Raw genomic sequence first — 19,784 nt, 5'->3', positions numbered from 1 at the left:
TTTTTAAGGTTTTATTTTGAGACTGCGTCTTCCTAAGTTGCTGGTCTGAAACTTGACATCCCTGTGCCTCAGCCTTCCAAATAACTTGGATTCCAGGTGTGTGCCTTTGTGCCATCACTTGTTTCCAGATGCTTTCATTCACATATGTCAGGTTAAGACAGTGTTTTGTGAGCTGTCTGGGTGGAGGATTGGAGCTAAATTTTATCTTCGATTCCTGTTGCCACACAGTTTTAGATCAGTCTTTCCAGGACTTCTCAAGAGTGACTTCTGTGACAACCATCAGAAACAGATCTGTTTACAGAACTTTCTTTTTTTAAAGTTAAAAAATTAAGTGGATTTAGTTCTGTTTAAATGTTTTGCTCTTTTTTTATTCAGTAATATAATTTTATATAATGTAATGTGTTTTTGTCTATAAGGATAGTAAAATGTTTTGTATATTTGTTTTGACATTTCAGATGCCCCCCAAAAAGGGAGGTGATGGAATTAAACCACCAACAATCATTGGAAGATTTGGAACCTCACTGAAAATTGGTATTGTTGGATTGCCAAATGTTGGGTAGGTGAATGTTGGGGCTTTTCTCATTTCCATTTATTAAATATTTTGGACCCTGTTGAGAAATGAAAATTCATGAGGTAATTAAAATTGAATTTGAAGAAAAGGAGCAATATTAATGCAATATTAATAAAAGGAGCAATATTAATGCAAAACTAGGCTTTGGTTTAGATGTATATTATTTTTGGTTTTCTGCAGATACAGTATTGAAACGAGTTACTTTTATTGTTTTGCTAAACTCAGAGGAAGAAACAATAATAGTTAAAATATCAGTGAAACAGGCAGCTGTATTTGCCTGAAACATGGTTGGAAGACACTGTATTGTATTTAATTGGAATTAGAGTAGTTTAAAATGGATTTCAGTGTTGGTTGGCTCTGTGTGGGGTACCTACCTACGCTGACTACAACAGGCCATACAATAGGATACTTTAGGAAGAAGTTTATAAGCCCCATTATAAATTTGTTTCAGTTCTTTGGAGATTAGGGGTCAGATGGGTGAATTTTTACTGGAGGAGGTGACAGTTTTGCAAATAATAATAGAAGTTGCTAGGTAAAAGAGTTCCTGTAATAAAGTGTCTAAAAGGTTGAGTTTTGGAATGTTTTAAAAATTAAAGTGCATAATGTATTTGCAAAAAGACAGTGATAGGAAATACTTGCAGTTTTCATACAAGTCTATATACCTGTAACTTAAATGTTCAATGTCTGATTTTTTTCATTTTTAGTGCTTCTATTATAAACCTTTTACTAAATATAAACTATCTCCAAAGTGATTAGAATGTACTAATGGATAATAGACTCAATATGGATTTATGATGGTGATCGAAGGCATTTCAGGATATGCTTCGGGCTTGATGGCAAATAAGATGATTATGTTCTTCTTGTGTTCCTTGGAGCCCCTGTCATTGAGATTGCTTATTGAATGGAGCATGATATTTAAGTTGGGCAGTTCTTAAATTCTTGTAATGTAAAATGCAAACAAGTGTGGTTGTCCTAATTTCAATCTTTCCTAGAGCTGGAGAGGTTTGCATTTTGAAAGGGTTTCCTGCTGTGATATAGTCTGCTTGCAAAGTAAGGCTAAATAGAGTGGAAATACAAGCAAAACAAATAATTAAGCAAAGTATGTAGGGTGCTATCAATAAATTTGAAAACAAGATATGGTCATTATGTTTGTTGTGATCTTTATTACACTAGTAAGGAAGACGTAGTTTTTAGATATTAACATATTTCTCTTATTTTGGAATCACTGTAGTCCATGCAATTTGACTTTAAATGGGACTACTTTATTTATTTATATTATTTTTATTTTTTGTGGTGCTGGGGATTGAACCCAGGGCCTCACACATGTTAGGCTACATTGAGCTACACCTCAGCCCTTTTAATTTTATTTGATACAGGATCTTGCTAAGTTTCCATGACTGGTCTCAAATTTGTAATTCTCCTGCCTCAGCCTCCCAAATAGGTGAGATTACAGGCATGCCTGGCTTAAATAGGTCTGTTTTAAAATTGGCCTTCTTAATTGTTTTGTATGTAAACTAAACTTTTCAGCTGTGGAGTACAATAAAGTAAATGTTCGTGAAAATAACCTAAAATATTTTATTATGTAGTATAAATGTGCTGTTTATGCTTTTAAATTAAATATTCCCTCCTCTCTAGTTTGATTGAGGTATGTTTTACAAACAGTAAAATTTATTCTTTTTCTCTTTTGGGGGATGGCGTACTGGAGATTGAACCCAGGGCCCCATGCATGCAAATTCACTTTTTTTTTTTAAAGCATTTTTTTTAACCTTTATTTAATTAATTAATTTATTTTTATGTGGTGCTGAGGATTGAACCCAGTGCCCCACACGTGCTATTCAAGCGCTCTACCACTGAGCCACAACCCCAACCCCAAATTCACTTTAAGTATAGTTTTTGGCAGCTGTGTTTGGTTGTAAAACTTTTTGTAGGATGATTTTTCTTTATTCAGCTGTATCAGATAGGGTTCTTTGTAAGAAAGACAAATCCTGGCTATTTTAAACAAGAAAAAGAGACTTACTGAAAGCATAGACTAGAAGGAGAAGCTGAATAACCAGGCCTTAGGAGGGACTGGAACCAAGGGGGTGCAGTCAGCGATGGGTCCATGTGGACCTCAGCCCTGTGGACTCCTGGACTTCTTTGTACTTTTCATCTCCTACTACCTCTCCTGTGATTCAAATTCCTGGGCAAGGAGGTCTGATTAGACATGTCTTATCTCTGAATAGGTCCACAAGAAGTAGGTTGGGGGAAAGGGGTAGTTCTCTAAAAGATGGTCTGCTGATCAAAAATAAGGACTATTCAATACAGAAAACATCTAAAGATTCTCTTAATATTTAAATATCTGGGTGGGTAAGAAGGTTTGCTTTTTAATATGTATAAGACTAATTACATAGAAACTTAAATATCAAATAAGTATTTGATATTTATTTAATTCTTAACAGTAGGCCAATCTCTGTCCTGAGTGCTTTATATATATTGTCTAATTTACTGAATGGTTTGACACCCCCCTCCCCATTTTAATTTAAATTCCCAGAAGGTATATTTCTTGTGCTTAGAATGGTGTTAGTAACATAGTAGACTCAGTAATTATTTGTGAATGGGGTAGTTTTTCCTCCTTTGATGACTGTGTGTGTGTGTGTGTGTGTGTGTGTGTGTGTGTGAGAAAGAGAGAGAGATATTAACGATAGAGAGACTTTTGTTATTGTTTCGGTAATGGGAATTGAACCCATTGGTGCTTTATTACTGAGCTGCATCCCCAGTCCTTTTTTAAAAAAAAAATTCAGACAGGGTCTCACTAAGTTGCTGAGAGTCTAGATAAGTTGCTGAGACTGGCCTAAAGCTTGAGATCCTCCTGCTTAAGTGTTCCAGGTTGGTGGGATTACAGGCTTGTGCTGCCTTGTCCAGCTAGGAGTCTTGTTTCAATGTTCACTTTTTTTTTTGCATTTATTTTATGCTGAATTTATTCATAACTGTACCATATAAGGTTTGGTTTCTTTAGTTTCTTCTGGGTTATCTTTTTCTTCTGTGCAACCTTCTCTTCTGGTTTAGGAACAATTTGTTCCTTTTCAGTGAGGATCATCTCTGTGTGACAGGAGAACTCATGTATGGGTTAATCTGACCATGAGCTCTGTAAGTATGGCGGCTCATCTTGGGTGCTTTGTTTACCTGGATATGTTCAATGACCAGAGAATCTATGTTTAAACCCTTAAGTTCAGCATTATGCTCTGCATTTTTAAGCATGTGCAGCAAAAATTCAAGTCTTTTTAGGCCACTGCCCCTGTGTCCAGCCCCACTGTTTAGCCTGGGCACAACTCCCAACTCCATCATTGTAACACCTGAATGGCGCACATTGCTTCTTTAAAGGGACATCTTTCAGGTAGTTGGTGGCTTTTTGGATAGGCATACCCTTGATGACCTGTATAGTTTCACAGGTGTTCTTAAAGTGAACTTGAAGATTTGAACTTCTTGATTTGCATGATTTTGTGGAATTTTTTGGTTCAGGAGAGTAGCAGACCGTTTTTACAGATCGCCTGAGGCTACTTACAGGTAGAGAACTCAATGTTCACTTTTTAATGAACTACAAAAGAATACCCAACTAGAGCTATGGAGATTTAGTTTCTAGTTCTGCCCTGTTTTTTCTCAGTGATGCTTTGCAAATTAGCTTCTCTCTCTTTCTTTTTTTTTTGTAATTATCTACTAGCACTTTAATAAATGAAAATATTGCTCGAATTTGTTTCAAAATATGGAAGTAGTTCTTTGGAGAAAACCAGCCCTTTAATGAATGTATTATTGTGTGAGGCTAAGAGGCTCTTGGAGGAAACTACTTTTTAACATTTTAGACTTCTGTCAGGGATAGCTCTTTTTGCTATCACTGTATTAGATAGTATTAAATTTAGTTTAGAGTGTCAAACCCTGGATAAACTTGGATTAAACAGAAGTGTCTGTTTGTATGTTTTGCTGTCATAGATTGGTATAGTAGATCTGCTTTATGAAGTCCTCAGGAACCCAAGCTTCTTCCAACTCATAGCTCAGCAATCCCCAGGATGTGGCATCATCCTCATGGCCCTAAGATGTTGGAAATTCCAGGTAGTTGGTTATCTAAAGGATCATAGGTCCAAATGATTTGGCCAGCGGTCTCTCTCTCTCTCTCGCTGTCTTTTTTTTTTCTTGTAAGGTGACACAGAATACTTCTGCTAACATCCTTTTGTTCAGAATTTAGACACAAGAATTATAGTTGTAAGTAAATGTAGTCTTTCTTTTGACAGGTGTCTGTTCAGTTAAAAATTGTATTGCCCTGAAAGAAGGGGAAAATGGATATTGGGAATAGCTAGGATACTCTCTTCAAACACCCAGGAACTGCCCAAAGGGAGTAATAATCTTGTTTAGTTATGCCTGTGGGAGTGTTACATTAATATTGTTAAAATATATTACCAGAAGTGATACACAGGTTCAATGCAGTCTCCATCACAATACCAATGACAATATTCACAGAATTAGAAAAAAAACAGCCCTAAAATTCATATAGATGAATAAAAGACCCAGAATAGCCAAAGCAATTCTAAGCAAAAAAAGTGATGCTGGAGGCATCACAATACCAAAGTTTAACTTATTCCAGAGCTGTTGTTACTGAAACAGCATGGTACTGGCATAACACACACATAGATCAATGGAACAGAAGACACAGAGACAAATTCAGACAGATATAGTCGTCTGATCCTTGACAAAGGCACCAAAAATGTACGTTGGAGAAATAGCCTTTTTAACAAATGGTACTAGGGAAACTAGACATTCATATGTAGAACAGAACTAGATTCTTGTCTCTCACCCTGCATAAAAGTCAACTAAAAATGGATCAAAGATCTACGAATTAGACCAGAAACTTTGCAATTGCTAGAAGAAAACATAGGATCAACACTCCAACCACAGGTGCAGGCAGAAGATTTCTCAATAGGACTTAAGTTTGGGAAATAATGCCAGGAATTATATGGCATGGCATCACATTAAAAAGCTTCTGCACAGCAAAAAACACAGAATATGACAAGCGAACCTACAGAATGGGAAACAAATTCTACTCTTCCGATAGATGATTAATATCCAGAATATATAAAGAACTCAAAAAATCTACCACCAAAAAAATCAAATAACTCAATAAATGGGCAAATGAATTAATGTCACCTCTCAAAAGAAGAACTATAAATGGCCAACAAATATATAAACAATGTTCAACATCTGTAAAAATCAAAACTACACTGAGATTTCATCTCATACCAGTCAGAATGGCAGTCATCGAAACTACAAATAATAAAAAATGCTGTGAGAATGTGGGGGAAAAGAAACACTTACATACTCTTCGTGGGATTGTAAATTGGTACACCACTGTGGAAATCAGTATGCAAGTTCCTTAAAAGACAAGGAATGGAACCACTGTATGACCCCACATATCTTTCTGCTGTATTTGTGCAAAAGCATTGAAGTCAGCATACTGTAGTGATACATGCATACCCATGTTTATAGCAGCACAAGTAATCAGCAGATAAGCAAAGAAAATGTGATAAATATATACCGTGGACTTTTATTCAGGCTTAAAGAAGAAGAAAATTAATGTCTTGTAAGAAAAATGGGTGGAACTTGAGATCATTATGTTAAATGACATAAGCTAGACTCAAAAATCAAAGTTTGTATGTTTTCTTACATATGGAACCTAGAGAGAAAAAGATGGGGGGGTGAGTGTATTTGGGGGAATCTTATGAAAATAGAAGGGAGACCTTTAGAGTAGTGGAAGAGGACTGGGGTGGGGGCTGGAGGGCAGGAAAAGGGAGGTTATAGAGAATGAAATTGATCACATTGTTATGCGTCTGTACAAATATATCACAATGAATCTCATTGTTAGGTATAGTTATAATGCACCAATAAAAAATAATTAAAAGTTTTGAAAAGTTGAATCAAAACTCCTTAAATAGCTAAAGGAATAAAATATCAAATAAATTCATGTTAAAAATTTCATACTTAAGCTGGGCATGGTGGCACACGCCTATAATCCCAGTGGCTGGGGAGGCTGAGGCAGGAGGATTGGAAGTGCAAAGCCAGTCTCAGCAATTTACGGAGACCTTAAGCAACTTGGTGAGATCCTGTTTCTAAATAAAATTTTTTAAAAAATGGGGGGTTGGGGTGGCACATGTCCTGGGATGTGGCTCAGTGGTTAAGCACCTCTGGGTTCAATCCTTGGTACCAAAAAAAAAAAAAAAAAAAAAAAAAAAATCACACTTATAGTCCCTTATAAGTGTTAATTAACATTTTTTTTGGGGGGGACAGGTATTGAGGATTGACTCAGGGGCATTCAACCACTGAGCCACGTCTGCAGCCCTATTTTGTATTTTATTTAGAGACAAGGTCTCACTGAGTTGCTTAGCGCCTTTTGCTGAGGCTGGCTTTGAACTTGGAATCCTCCTGCTTCAACCTCCCTAGCCACTGGGATTACAGGCAAGCACCACCTTGCCCAGCTAGTTAACATTTTTTATAATTATGATATGGTGGTCAAATATATTAATTTACTGTTTGTCCCACTGATTATCCTTTTTTTGGCTCAGGAGCCAATTCAGGATTATATGTTGCATTTAATTGTTTTGCTTTTAGTTTTCTTTAATTTGAAAGTTTCTCAGTCTCTGACTTTCATATTCTTGAGAGTTTTGAAGAGTACTGGCCAGTTATTGTGTAGTTACTGTGTTTGATATTCCCTCATGATTCGGTTCAGGATGTATATTTTTGGGCACATAAGTACCAGAACCAGGTGTGGTGGCATATACCTGTAATCCCAGGGACTCACTAGACTGAGGCAGGAGGATTGTACAAGGGCAGCCTCAGCAATTTAGCGAGGCCCTAAACAATTGGTGGGACCCTGTCTCAAAATAAAAAGGGCTGGGGATATAGCTCAGTGGTTAAGCACTCCTGGGCTAAAGACCATGTATCTGAAAGAGAGAAGTGTAACAGGCAGCACTGATTTGTCTAATTACTGGTGATGTTAACTTTGATCACTTTTGTCTAAGGAGGTGTTTGATGAATTTTTTTCACTGAAAGAGTTCTTATTTTTCCCATTGCAATTAAGCATCTTGTGGGTGGTTCTTTGATATGTGTACATATCTTATTTCTCATACTTTTGCCTTCTAATTTTGTTATGTATTAATAACAACAGTATTGTGTTGTTTACCATATGGTGATTTTTTTTTACATTTCTATTGTTCTGTATTTATAGAAGGAACAATTTTATAGAAGGAGTAGTGGAAATTCTAATGTATAGAATTCTATTGTAAAGAAGCTTTCTCTTGCCTATTCATGTATTTGATTATAATTTATCAGTATAGATTCTTTTTTTATTCTATTGGTAATAATCTATGACTATTGTTATTTATTTGTGCACATTGCTTAGATTTGACCTTTAGAACTCTTCATATTCTTTTTGACATTCTTTATTTTTTGTGTACTTTCAACTTCCTGGCGTTGCAGTATGTTTCAAACTTGCATCTTGTACTTTCTCTGCTCTTGGCTTAGATTACACAAATATTTGTATAGACATATGTTTTCATTTCTTATAGGTATATAATTAGGAGTGGTGTTTCTAGGTCATATTGTGGCTCTATTTGAGGAACTGCCAAACTGTTTTCCAAAGTGACTATACTATTTTACATTCTCATTAGAAGTGTATTTGGGTTCCAGTTTCTCCACATCCTCACCAAAACTTTTTGTCTTTTTGATTATAGCCAAGGTGTTAAGTCATTTCTCATTGTGGTTTTCTTTGATGGCTAATGATATTGACATCATTTCACATGTTTATTATGTCTTCATTTCTTGAAAGATATTTTCACTGTGTGGAATTCTAGGTTAAATTTTTCTTTTAACACTTTGAAGATATCTTCCATTTTCTTACAGCTTTCTAAGGAGAACTCTGTTATCATTATGATCTTGGTTCATCTGTATTTCTTTTCCCCTCAGGTTTTCTTTGAAATTTTCACTTTACTAATGGCTTTCAACAATTTGATTTCCATGTTCTTTGGTGTTTTTTCCTTATGCTTCTTTTCCTTGGGGTCTGTTGAGATTTGGGATTTGTGAGTTTATGGTTTTCATTAAATTTGTAGAATATCTGGCTAGTATTTCTTCAAATATTTCTTTTTATCTATTCCACTTTGCTCTGTTTCCGAGACTCTTAATTACATGTATATTAGTCCTCTAGATGGTATCCCACTGAAGTTCTGATTATTTCTTTTCCAGTCTTTTTTTGTCCAAATGCTTCATTTTGATAATTTCTATTTCCCTGTCTTCAGGATCTTTTCTTCTGCAGTGGCCAATCTCCTATTATTTATATTCAGTGCATTTTTCATTTCAATTTTATTTCAGATATTATATTTTTCATATAATATTCTCTATATTGTTCATGTCTTTAATTTTGTTCTTCATTGTCTTCATGTTTTATTTTATATCCTTCAGAAAAAAATCTTAAAATATTTATAACATTTATTATAACATGACATTTGTTTGATAATTCCAACCTTTTGCATTACTGTGTATATTTGTATTTATTGACTTTCATCCTGATTTTGGTACCTATTTTCCTGCTCTTTTGCATGCCTTGCCATTTTTATTGGATTCTAGACACTGTAAATTTTGTGCTAAGGTTTGTTATACTCCTTTGAACATTTTTGGTCTGGCATTTAGTTATTTGTGTATAAGTTTGATTGTTCTGAGCCTTCCCAGTGTGTTTTCTTATGATGAGTTCATAGGATTTTTTTTTTGTCCTGGTTTTACTTTAGCTTTGGTACTAAGATGTGACCCTCCTGAGGACTCCACCTAAATTCCTTTATATTACGAGATCTCTCTACTCTGGCTAGTAGGAATGTAAACTACCTAGAGTTGTTCAACATACTGCTTTTGGGTAGTTCTTTCCCTGGCCTTGGGCAGATGGAATTTAATTATGTACAAATTGATAGTCATAATTTTGAGGGGGACCTTCTTCAAAGCCCTCACTGTGCAACTTCTGCCTTTTCAGTAAACTCTCTTGTAAATTCTACTACTTTAGGTTCCTCTTATTTCTTCAACTTAGCATGACCTCTGAATTCTGTTAGTTTCCCCTCCTTAAACTGTGGCTTTGAAACCACCTTTAGGTAGTAAGCTGGGAAAATTTTGCTTAATTCATTTGTTAGCCTTTTGTTAGGGAATGCAGTTTTGTGCTGTATATTATCCTTTGTCTAGAAACTGTTATTTCATATATATTGTCTGATTTTCTAGCTGTGTATAGCAGGAGGGCAGTTCTCATAGTAAAAGGGAAAACAGAACTCCCTGATAACTCTTTAAAATGAACTTAAATCTGTTGTATATTTGTCAGCAGTTCAGAGTGCTTGTCTGCTCTTTCATGGAAATTTGTGATCTGAGGATTATTTGCTTTCACCTTTTAATCTTTCCTGAATGATCTTTGGTATAAGCAATCTATTCTATTAATTCTTTCCTCCTACTCATTAGTCATTGTATGACTTAGAAGTATTTCATAGGTTAAGTGGCTTAAGACTTAATTTCAGAATTCTAGTGTTTATTGGTATATTTGCCACATAATTTCACATAAATTGTAGCTCTTTATTTACTTTTGTGCTAGTAACTAATAGATAAACTTTATTTGGATTTCATTGTCTTTTTTTTTTTTTCCCTTTCTCAGTATAGAATACTAAGTTTTATTTAGTCCACATGTCTCTTTTTTTTTGGGAGGGTTACTGGAGATTGAACTCAGGGTCACTCGACCACTGAGCCACATCCCCAGCCCTATTTTTTTAGAGACAGAGTCTCACTGAGCTCTTTAGTGTCTCTCTTTTGACTTTGAACTTGTGATCCTCCTGCCTCAGCCTCTGGAGCTGCTGGGATTACAGGTGTGAGCCACCCCGCTGGGCAAATCTGCTTGTGTGTGTAAGTCCCCTCCTATGTTTCTCAGTATTTATGACCTTTTAAGGGACATGAAATTTTCATTTACTTTTGAAGAGTATTGGTCAGGTATTTTGTGTAATGTCTCTCAGTTTGAGTTTGTTTCATGGTTTTGCATGAGACAAACTGGATTTTTGTGTTTGAAATTATGGTAAGAAACACATAAAATTTATCCTGTAACTATCGTTAAGTGTACAGTTTAGTAGAGTTAACTACTAAACTAGTGTTAACTTTGATGTGTAGATCTCTAGAACTTTTCCATCTGGCATATCTGGAACTTGATACCCGTTAGGCAACTCTCCATTTCTCTTTCCTTCTAACCTCTGGCACCGCTATTCTACCATGTTTCCGTGATTTTGACTGCTATCTATCTCATTTAAGCGATATTATACAGTATTTGTCCTTTTTTAGAAGCTTATTTTACTTAGTATAATGTCTTCAAAGTTTACCTTTGAAGTTTACCTTCAAAGTAGTATGTGGCAGATTTCCTTTCTTTTTTGGGGTCAAATAATGTTCCATTATATGTATATAACAGTTTCTTTATCCATTCTTTTTTTCTTTTTAACTAAAAGTTTAATATGAAAATGTGCATGACCCAATTTTTATGTGATAGTAAAATAGGCCCTTTGGAGAGGGGACATGGATTTCTCTACTGAACAGCCATTGTTCATACTTGTTTCAAATCTTCTAACATGATGATACTATTTCCTCGTATTACCACCATTACAATATTCTGTTGCCCACTAGTTGCCATCTCCATACATTTATTTATCACAAAACTCATAAAGGGGTCAAATCCCTGCAATTGTCCTTGGACGTGTCTGCCACCATTTAATTCCAATGATAGCTTCTTGTCCATATTTTTTTTTTTCAGATCTGGAGGGTGAGCTTTTCAAAGCATCTTGGCAGGCTCAGAGATGTTTTGAAACAGGTTTGGTGGCATCTATCCATCTATTCATTCATCTTTTGATGGATATTTGCTTCTACTTTTTGGTTATTGGAAATAAGACTGCAAAGAACATGGATGCATGGGTGTACAAGTATCTCTTCAAGAGATAAAGTTGCATAAGTCAGATTTATTTAATATAGTAAAATATATAATTTCCAAAATAAGGGAAAAAAAGTGCTGAGTAGATGAGTAATTAAGTCCTGCCACTGTTTTTTAATGCTTTCATTACTGAAATATTTATATATCCCCATTCTTGCATGAGAGAATTTATACAGCTTTATACATACATATATTTTTTCTACTTTTAAACCTTAGTAATAGCTTCCAGAGATCTAAATGTAGTGTGTGTGTGTGTGTGTGTGTGTGTGTGTGTAAGATTCTCATTTCACAAAGAGTGTATGGGCTTTAAGCTTTGGCCAAAACTTCAGATTCTTTGCTTTTGCAAGGCCTTTCTTTAGCTGGATGTGATGGTGCACACCTATAATACAATGCTTTGGGAGATGGGAAGATCATAACTGGAGGCCAGCCTCAAGCAACTTAGTGAGATCTTGTCTTAAAAGAAAAAGTAAAAGGGACTGGGGATATATGTATCTTAGTAGTAAAGTATCTCTGGGTTCAGTGTCCAGTATTCTGCCCCCCGCTGCCAAAAAAAAAATCTGTTTCTTTAATAGATTTGAATAGATCAAAATGTCTGAAGTTGCTACTGAAGTCAATAATAATAACCCTTGGAAATTTTTCTTTTTCCTTCCTTCTTTTTACTTTTTTATACTTACAGATCTTTTGGAAGGTACAGATTATATGGTCTTTATGAAATTTAAAACCCATCTCAAATGAGATAACTTGTGAAAATGGAGATTTGTTTTCCAAGTTTAGTTTAAATATATGTCAGGATTTTTTCTGCCTAAGAAGTAATGGAACTTGCCAGGCACAGTGGCGCATGCCTGTAATCCCAGCAGCTTGGGAGGCAGAGGCAGGAGGATTCCAAGCCAGCCTCAGCAAAAGTGAGGTGCTAAGCAACTCTGTGAGATCCTGTCTCTAAATAAAAATACAGGCGCGTGCTGCTGGGAGTTGTTTAGAGGTTGGCAGTGTGGTTCTGAAGGCCTGCAGGCCGAGACATCATGTCGCACAAACAAATTTACTATTTGGACAAATACAACGATGATGAGGAATTTGAGTACCAGCTTGTTATGTTGCCCAAGGATATAGCCATATTGTTCCCTAAAACCCATTTGATATCTGAGTCTGAATGGAGGAACCTTGGCGTTCAGCAGAGTCAGGGATGTGTTCATTATATAATCCATGAACTAGAACCTCACATCTTGCTGTTCCGGCGGCCACTACCCAAGAAGCCAAAGAAATGAAGCTGGCAAGCCACCTTTCAACCTCGAACTTTATACAGCTGTCCTTTCTGACATCTTTCTGATAACATGATTATGTTGCCTTCTGTTTTCCACTTTGATATTTAAAGGATGTTCAATATTATGTTTGAATGTGCTTTTAACTGCTTTGCTTGTGAAATAGAGCCACCACCACCCTGCCGAATGAGTGCTTTGTGGACCACAACCTCAGCTGGGTGTGACCCCAAAAGCCACAGTGTGTTCTGTATCCAGCAGAACACACTTGGCAGAGGGAGGGAGCATCTGAGACTCGGACCATAGCTGTTACAGGGATTGTGGGAACTTGCTGTTTTGTTTTTTTCCTACTGAGTGTTGCATGTATGGAGACTTATGGATTTATGTTTCAAAGTATTGGAAATTTTCCATTTTATTAGAGAAATCTGTTCCATGTTAAAAGCCTTGATTAAAGAGGAAGTTTTTATAATCTAAAAAAAACCCAAAAAACAAAAAATAGGACTTGGGGATGTGGCTCAGTGGTCAAGTGCTCCTGAGTTCAATCCCTGGAACCCAAAATTTAAAAAAAGAAGTAATGAAACTTTATTTTGCTATATTTTAGCATGAATATTTTAAAGGATAAACTTTTCTCATCAGTTCTTTGGTTACTTTGAAAGTACACTTTGTATAGAAAAGGCACAACACTTACTTCAACAAGTCTTAAGAAGTGATCACTTGCCATCCTTAAAGGGTAGACAGTAATAGTTTTTTATTTTTGGTTAGATTATTGACAACTCACAGATTTAAAATTATTTGATTTGTTACAGTCCATTATAATTCTTCTTCTTCTTCTTCTTCTTTTTTTTTTGTTTTTGGTTGCAGTACTGGGTATTGAACCCAGGGTCTTGCACATGCTAGGAAAGTGCTCTACCACTGAGCTATATTCCCAGCCCCTAGTTATTCTTATTGATGCTGGTAATGACCTATCTTTGGCTAGTGGGCCTATTCATATTGGCTCTAGAGTACTTTGTTTTTTGAGCAAGGATTTTGCTATGTTATGTAAACTGGATTTGAATGCCTGGGCTTAAGTGGTCCTCCTGTCTTAGCCTTCTGAGTAGCTGGAACTATAGATGTAGAATGCTTTTGATAGGACTTTATGTCCTTAAGTAGCTTCCTTGTTTCTTCTAGAAAAAGTTGTTAGAGATTTGTCTTGCCAGACCTTAAACTATCCTTTTCTCCAAGAAGTCTTGATCGTTTTTAATGAGCATGAAATTTTAAGATTACAGTCTAGCCAGGTATGGTGGCATATGCATGTAATGACAGCTACTCTGAAGGCTGAGGCAAGAGAATCTCAAGTTCAAGGCCTATTTGGAAAACTTAGACCCTGTCTCAAAATAAAATTTAAAAAGGATTGGGGTTGTAACTCAGTCGTAGAGCATCTTCCTAGCATGTCTGAAGCTCTAGGTTTGATTGCCAGTACTGAAGGAAGAAAAAAAAAAAACGAAAAACAAAATATAAAATAACAAAGATCGTAGTCTAAATTTGACTTCTTTTTAAAAACCATATCTGTTCTCTGTGTTAATGTTTTAAATTGTATTAAGCATCACAGTATTTTTGGAAATGGATGGACCAAACCTTTATAAATATATAGAGTATTTTAAGTTAAGTATTGTGACATCTGTCTTACCAGAATTGAAATTCAAAGCCAACCTTATAGAAATCAGTGATTTCATCTGAATCATCATTCCTAGAGTTTATTATTGTTACTAGGCTCCTAAGGGTTGCCACTATGAATTCTACAGTAGTCAGCAGCATTCCTTTGGTTGTTAACTGAGTCTGAATCTAGCCTAAGGTCTTTGAAATATTATTTTTTTATCTGCATCACTTGAACATATTTAAAATATAAGGTCCTACACTAGTAGATCTGGAAAGAAGCCTGATAATGCCTGCGTTTATTCTGATTTGTTATAGACAGGCATCTGAAAGGTATTGATTTGATTGGTGGTATTCTAAGTAAACAGCAATGATTGTGGCTATTTTAGCCACGTTACATTTCTACTTGACTCTGAAATGTTTAGTCTGAATGTGGTACTAGGCAGGTATAGTTTAGTATATTGTAGTTAAAACATACTTCTCACTATTAGTACTTAGATAACCCTTGATTGTTGCCTTTTGTTCTGAACTCTTTTATAGGACTCTCAGAACTAAATAAAAAAGGGCCTGGTTCTTTGGTTTAAAAGTTCAATCAAATGAGCTAACTGCAGTAAGTATAAATTTCTCCTGATGAATATAGGCTAATTATATCTCATCTGAATAGACATTTTGCCTTAAAATTTTTGGGGGTAAAAGAGAGTAATCATTTATAATCCCACCATGCTAACACAACTATTATACTTTTTGAGTATTCCTTCATTAACAGATTTATTCCACATGCAAACATTTTACTTAATCATGTCTAGCCATAGTTAACAAGCACTGGTCTCACAATTACCAAGTAATCTTAAATTCTTTCCTCAATTCCTACAGTTTAAACGAAACAAAACAAAATAAAAAGATTATGTAACAGTGATTCTCATTCCTAGTATGACCTATATCTGGAATAAGGAGAAGTCACTATAGTGATTTCTCTTCTGTCTCTATTAGTGATAGAATTGAAAAGTTGTCCAAAATAAATCAGCACACCCTTAAAAATCTCATTTTGTTTTGGATTTTACTCTATGATTTTTGGCACTGTAATTATATTTTCAAAAATTTGGTGTTACAAATGGCAAAAATAATAAGAAAAAATGTTCAACATCTCTAGCAACCAGGGAAATGCAAATCAAGACTCTACTAATATTTCATCTCACTCCAATCAGAATAGCAGTTAAGAGTACAAATAATAAATGCTGGCAAGCATGTGGAGAAAAAGGTTCACTCAAATTGTTGGTAAAATTGCATATTAGTACAGCCATTCTGGAAAGCGGTGTAGAGATGACTCAAAACAAACAAACAAAAAACAGGAATGGAACCATCATTTGACCCAACTATCCCATTCCTTGTTATTTATCCAAAAGAATTAAAATCAGCATACTGTAGCAATATAGCCACATCAATTTATAATAAATTATTGAACCAGCTCAGATGTCTGTCAGTAGATGAATGGGTTAAGAAAATGTATGTAGATACATACAGTGGGGTTTTACTGAACCATAAGGAAGAATGAAATTGTAGCATTTGCAGTAAATGAATGGAACCAGAGAACATGATGCTAAGCCAGACTCATAATATCAAGGGTCAATTTTTTTTTTCATATGTAGAAACTAGAATAAATTAAGGAAAAAAGGGAGATGGAGATCAGATAATTATAAAGATAGAGGGAAGGTCAGTAGAGTAGAAGGCGGTGATATAGAAAGGCAAGGAAAAGGGACCAGAAAGAGGAGGGAATGTGGAATGAATTTAACACAACCACACTATGTGCATGTATACATATACCACAGTGAATTCTACCTGTATGTATATGTGTAAAGCACCAATCAAAAATAAATAAATGAATTGAATGAAAGGAGGATCAGTAAGAGTAGAGGGAGAAGAATAGGGGGATGGAGGAGCAGAAGGAAAGGGAGTGGGCATCGGGAACTGAAATGGAGCAAATCAAATTCCACCCTTGTATGATTTTGTCAGAATGAACCCAAATATTATGTATAACTATAATACTTTAATTTAAAAAATGTGGCTAGATGCTTTTCTCTCTCCTACTCACTTGCTTTCTCTCCTCCTCGCTTTTCCACACGCTTTCTTGCTTCTTCTCTTTTCCTCTCATTTTCTCTCTTACCCTGCAGGGAGACACTCTGTTTGCTTAATAAACTCCCTTATGTGAAAAAAAAAAATCTGGCTAGTATTAATATGAGTTCTCAATCTCTGAGCACATTTTACCTGATAAGAATCAGATAATAAGAAAATTAGTGGTCAGTTTATTCCATATTTGTGAAATTGCTTTTCTTGATTTAAACCATGCCTTGAAAAAAATTCACATTTTGACTCACATTTCTAGACTTACCAGTAATCCTAATGTACTAACAATAATTAGTAGGGAAATATGAGCTCCTATGAGACAATTAGTATCCCTTTCAGTTCAGAATGCTTGGGAAATAATATCCTAGCTAGATACACACCTTTCAACATTTCATGCTGAAAAGATTGTTAGATATAGATGAAATGATACTGGTATAGTACATTATGAAAAAAAATAGATTTTGTGGTGTGACATGAGACTCTTATAACAAAGATTATTTGTGAACATTCTTTTCAAGTTCCAGATAGATTGAGATAGGAACATAGTCTAATTATAAATTATGAGCTGCATCATTATAAATTTCATTCATTTCTTTTAGTGAGAATGTATTCTTTTCCTCCTCCCACCCCCTGCCCATCTTATGTTGGTTTTATAGTCCTCATAGATCTTATTTGAGCTCTGAAATTAGCATGAGATAAATTTTTCTTGGTATTAATCTTTGAAATTGCTTTTCTTTTTTTGTTTTTTTTTTTTTCATTTTAGGAAATCTACCTTCTTCAATGTATTAACCAATAGTCAGGCTTCAGCAGAAAACTTCCCATTCTGCACTATTGATCCTAATGAGAGCAGAGTACCTGTGCCAGATGAAAGGTTTGACTTTCTTTGCCAGTACCACAAACCAGCAAGGTAAGAAATAATTTGTTATTATTTATTTCATGACCTTGTACAGACTGAATAAATATAGATGTAGTATGTATAAAGTCAAGTAGAAGGATTTTTCTTTTCAAATTAATGCATTATTATTTTGGGATTATAAAAGTAAGCTAGAGGATAGATAGCGGAAGGATACACCCAGTTATTAACATTGCAGTTATTTTTTCCTCGGGAATATGAATAGAGGGAGTAATCAGTTCGTATTATAGGATTTCATGTCATGTAATATTAGAGTGTATGTATATGTACACAGGAAAAGGTATGTAATGAAGATCACAAACTCTTTAATGGTTATCTCTGGATAGTAGAATTTTAGATGATTTTTACTTCACAGTGATCTCAGTATGGGGATGGGATGGGAGGAGGGGCTGTTCCAGGACCCCTGCAGATACCAAAATTTCCTTACATGAAATGGTGTAGTTTTTGCATATAACTTATGCATATTCTCCCATATACTTTTTAAAAGGATGGATTTAGGATTCTTTAAAAACATTTTTTTTAAAGTCTCAGAATAAAAATTTTCAGAAATTCCTTCCATCCACTACTCTTACACTGTCAGAGACTTCTTTAAAAAAAAAAAAAAAAAAAAAATTTGCTATGTTGGGGATGTAGCTCAGCAGTAGAGTGGTTGCCAAGCACGTGTGATGGGGCCCTGGGTTTAATTCCCAGCACTCTGTAAAGGAAAAAAAATTTTTAATTTTATTGGTGCGTTATAATTATACATAATAGTGGAATTCACTGGCATATATTTGTACATGCACACCTTCCCAAATACTTTAAATGATCTCTAGATTATTTATAATACCTAATATAATGTAAATGCTGTGTAAATAGTTAATATTATTTAGGCAACAATAACAGGAAAAAAAATCTTTACATGTTCAGTACAGGTACAATTCCTGCCACTCCCCAAATATTTTCCATCTTGATAGGTTGAATCTCAATGGTAGAGCATTTACCTGTCATGAGCAAGGCCCTGGGATCAACCTGCAGTTCTGCAAAACTAAAATACAAACAACAACAACAAAAAATGATGTTCTACCCTCATCTTGTGTTTTCCCTGCCTTGGTCTTGGAGTTAACCATTTCTGCAGAGTCCTGATTCCTTTAGAGGAGAATCTTATTTGGAAACAAGGAGTCTGGATGTAGATGTGCTTGTTGCTGCTACTGTTTCTGTGCCTTCTCAGTGGACAGAGCTAGTAAATACATGTCTATTTATGTACATGTATTTATATATACAGTATACCTATCCCGCATGTATATCTTTATTTCCATATCTGTATTAAAGAAACCATCAGCTTACCCCTAATCCAGTATTATACTACAGGGTTCATTCTAGCTTTCTTCTTATTCATATTTGTCTCTATCATTTCTAACACAGAATCCTAGCTCCTGTTATCATCAATATATTTATACCTTTGTCCAATCCTTCCACATGTAGTCATTCTCTTGACCCCAGAAGAATACTTTCTGATTTGGGCACCATCTTGCCTTGGGTCCTGGCTACTAGTAGGCTGTTCTCGTACCCATATGCCTTCCCTGGGCAAGCTGACATCATGCTCCTTTCTCTTCCCTTTTGACTCTCTCCTTGTGTGGGTCCTTGCTAACACTAGATTGGTCATATGTCATTGCTAAAATTTTTCAATGACTTGAGAATACAGTAACAATAAAGCTTTTGAACTTCACATTTGTTGAAATTTTAGGCAGTGATGGTATTAATTTCTCAAAATTTTCCTTTACTAAGAAACACTGATTAAATGTCCTTTCATTCTTTAGGGAAATAAAAAGATAAGTTAATTTCGGCCTCTTCGTGCTTAGGCAAAAAGGAAAAGAGAGTTGATAGTTCATTGTATTTCTTCTTGCTACCCCAGACTTCTCTGTTATGTAGCAGGCCCTCATGTTTTTAGTTTGTTTGCTTGTTTTTTGTTTTAAATAAAAGAAAGTTTCTACTTAGAAATATCACTTAGTCTTTTTCTATTGAAGAAAAATTTATAAATGTTTTAATATTTTGTTGATTACAGTCTAGTAGTTAAAATATTTTAAACATTATTTTAGTCTTAGAATTTCACAAAATCTAAAATGTTGTTTTTCTCAGTCATGAGATCATTGGAATAATATATCAGAAATCCTTGAATTTGAGATATCGTGCTAGTAGTTTTAACTTTTATCCTGGCTCTAAGTCAAGAGTCAGAATAAAGAAACAAACTTTTCCTCCTTCCCTTCCTCCCTTCCTGTCTCCTCCCTCCCTTTCTTCCTTCCTTCCTTCCCTCCT

At 35.1% G+C, this 19,784-nt stretch overlaps 3 protein-coding genes and 1 pseudogene across 4 annotated transcripts in view; 2 read left to right on the top strand and 2 right to left on the bottom strand.

The window, feature by feature from the left end:
• OLA1 (Obg like ATPase 1) overlaps positions 1 to 19,784 on the top strand; it is a 157,151-nt gene that overhangs the window by 1,244 nt on the left and 136,123 nt on the right. Inside the window, exons 2-3 of the mRNA XM_079135065.1 lie at positions 456 to 556; positions 17,343 to 17,486. Of these exons, the coding sequence (XP_078991191.1) occupies positions 456 to 556; positions 17,343 to 17,486 (245 nt within the window). The remainder of the gene's footprint in view (positions 1 to 455; positions 557 to 17,342; positions 17,487 to 19,784) is intronic.
• LOC306655651 (large ribosomal subunit protein uL22-like) lies at positions 2,184 to 6,143 on the bottom strand (annotated as a pseudogene). The gene has a single exon. The product of its transcript is annotated as a large ribosomal subunit protein uL22-like (transcript).
• On the bottom strand, positions 9,060 to 11,989 carry LOC306656786 (small nuclear ribonucleoprotein G-like). The gene is made up of 2 exons (XM_079132312.1): positions 10,430 to 11,989; positions 9,060 to 10,394 (listed from the first exon to the last, which is right to left on the bottom strand). Exon 1 carries the CDS (start codon positions 11,382 to 11,384, stop codon positions 11,193 to 11,195), a length of 192 nt encoding a protein of 63 aa, XP_078988438.1. The 5' UTR covers positions 11,385 to 11,989; the 3' UTR covers positions 9,060 to 10,394; positions 10,430 to 11,192.
• Positions 12,225 to 13,300, top strand: LOC306657057 (cyclin-dependent kinases regulatory subunit 1-like). The gene has a single exon (XM_079132710.1). The coding sequence runs from the start codon at positions 12,593 to 12,595 to the stop codon at positions 12,833 to 12,835; it is 243 nt and encodes an 80-aa protein (XP_078988836.1). The 5' UTR covers positions 12,225 to 12,592; the 3' UTR covers positions 12,836 to 13,300.

The sequence above is a fragment of the Sciurus vulgaris genome (genome assembly GCF_902686455.1).
Source record: "Sciurus vulgaris genome assembly, chromosome: 3".
In the NCBI taxonomy this organism is placed as follows: domain Eukaryota; kingdom Metazoa; phylum Chordata; class Mammalia; order Rodentia; family Sciuridae; genus Sciurus; species Sciurus vulgaris.
Note: the sequence above shows the minus strand (reverse complement) of the source record. Positions and strands in the feature narration are given on the sequence as shown.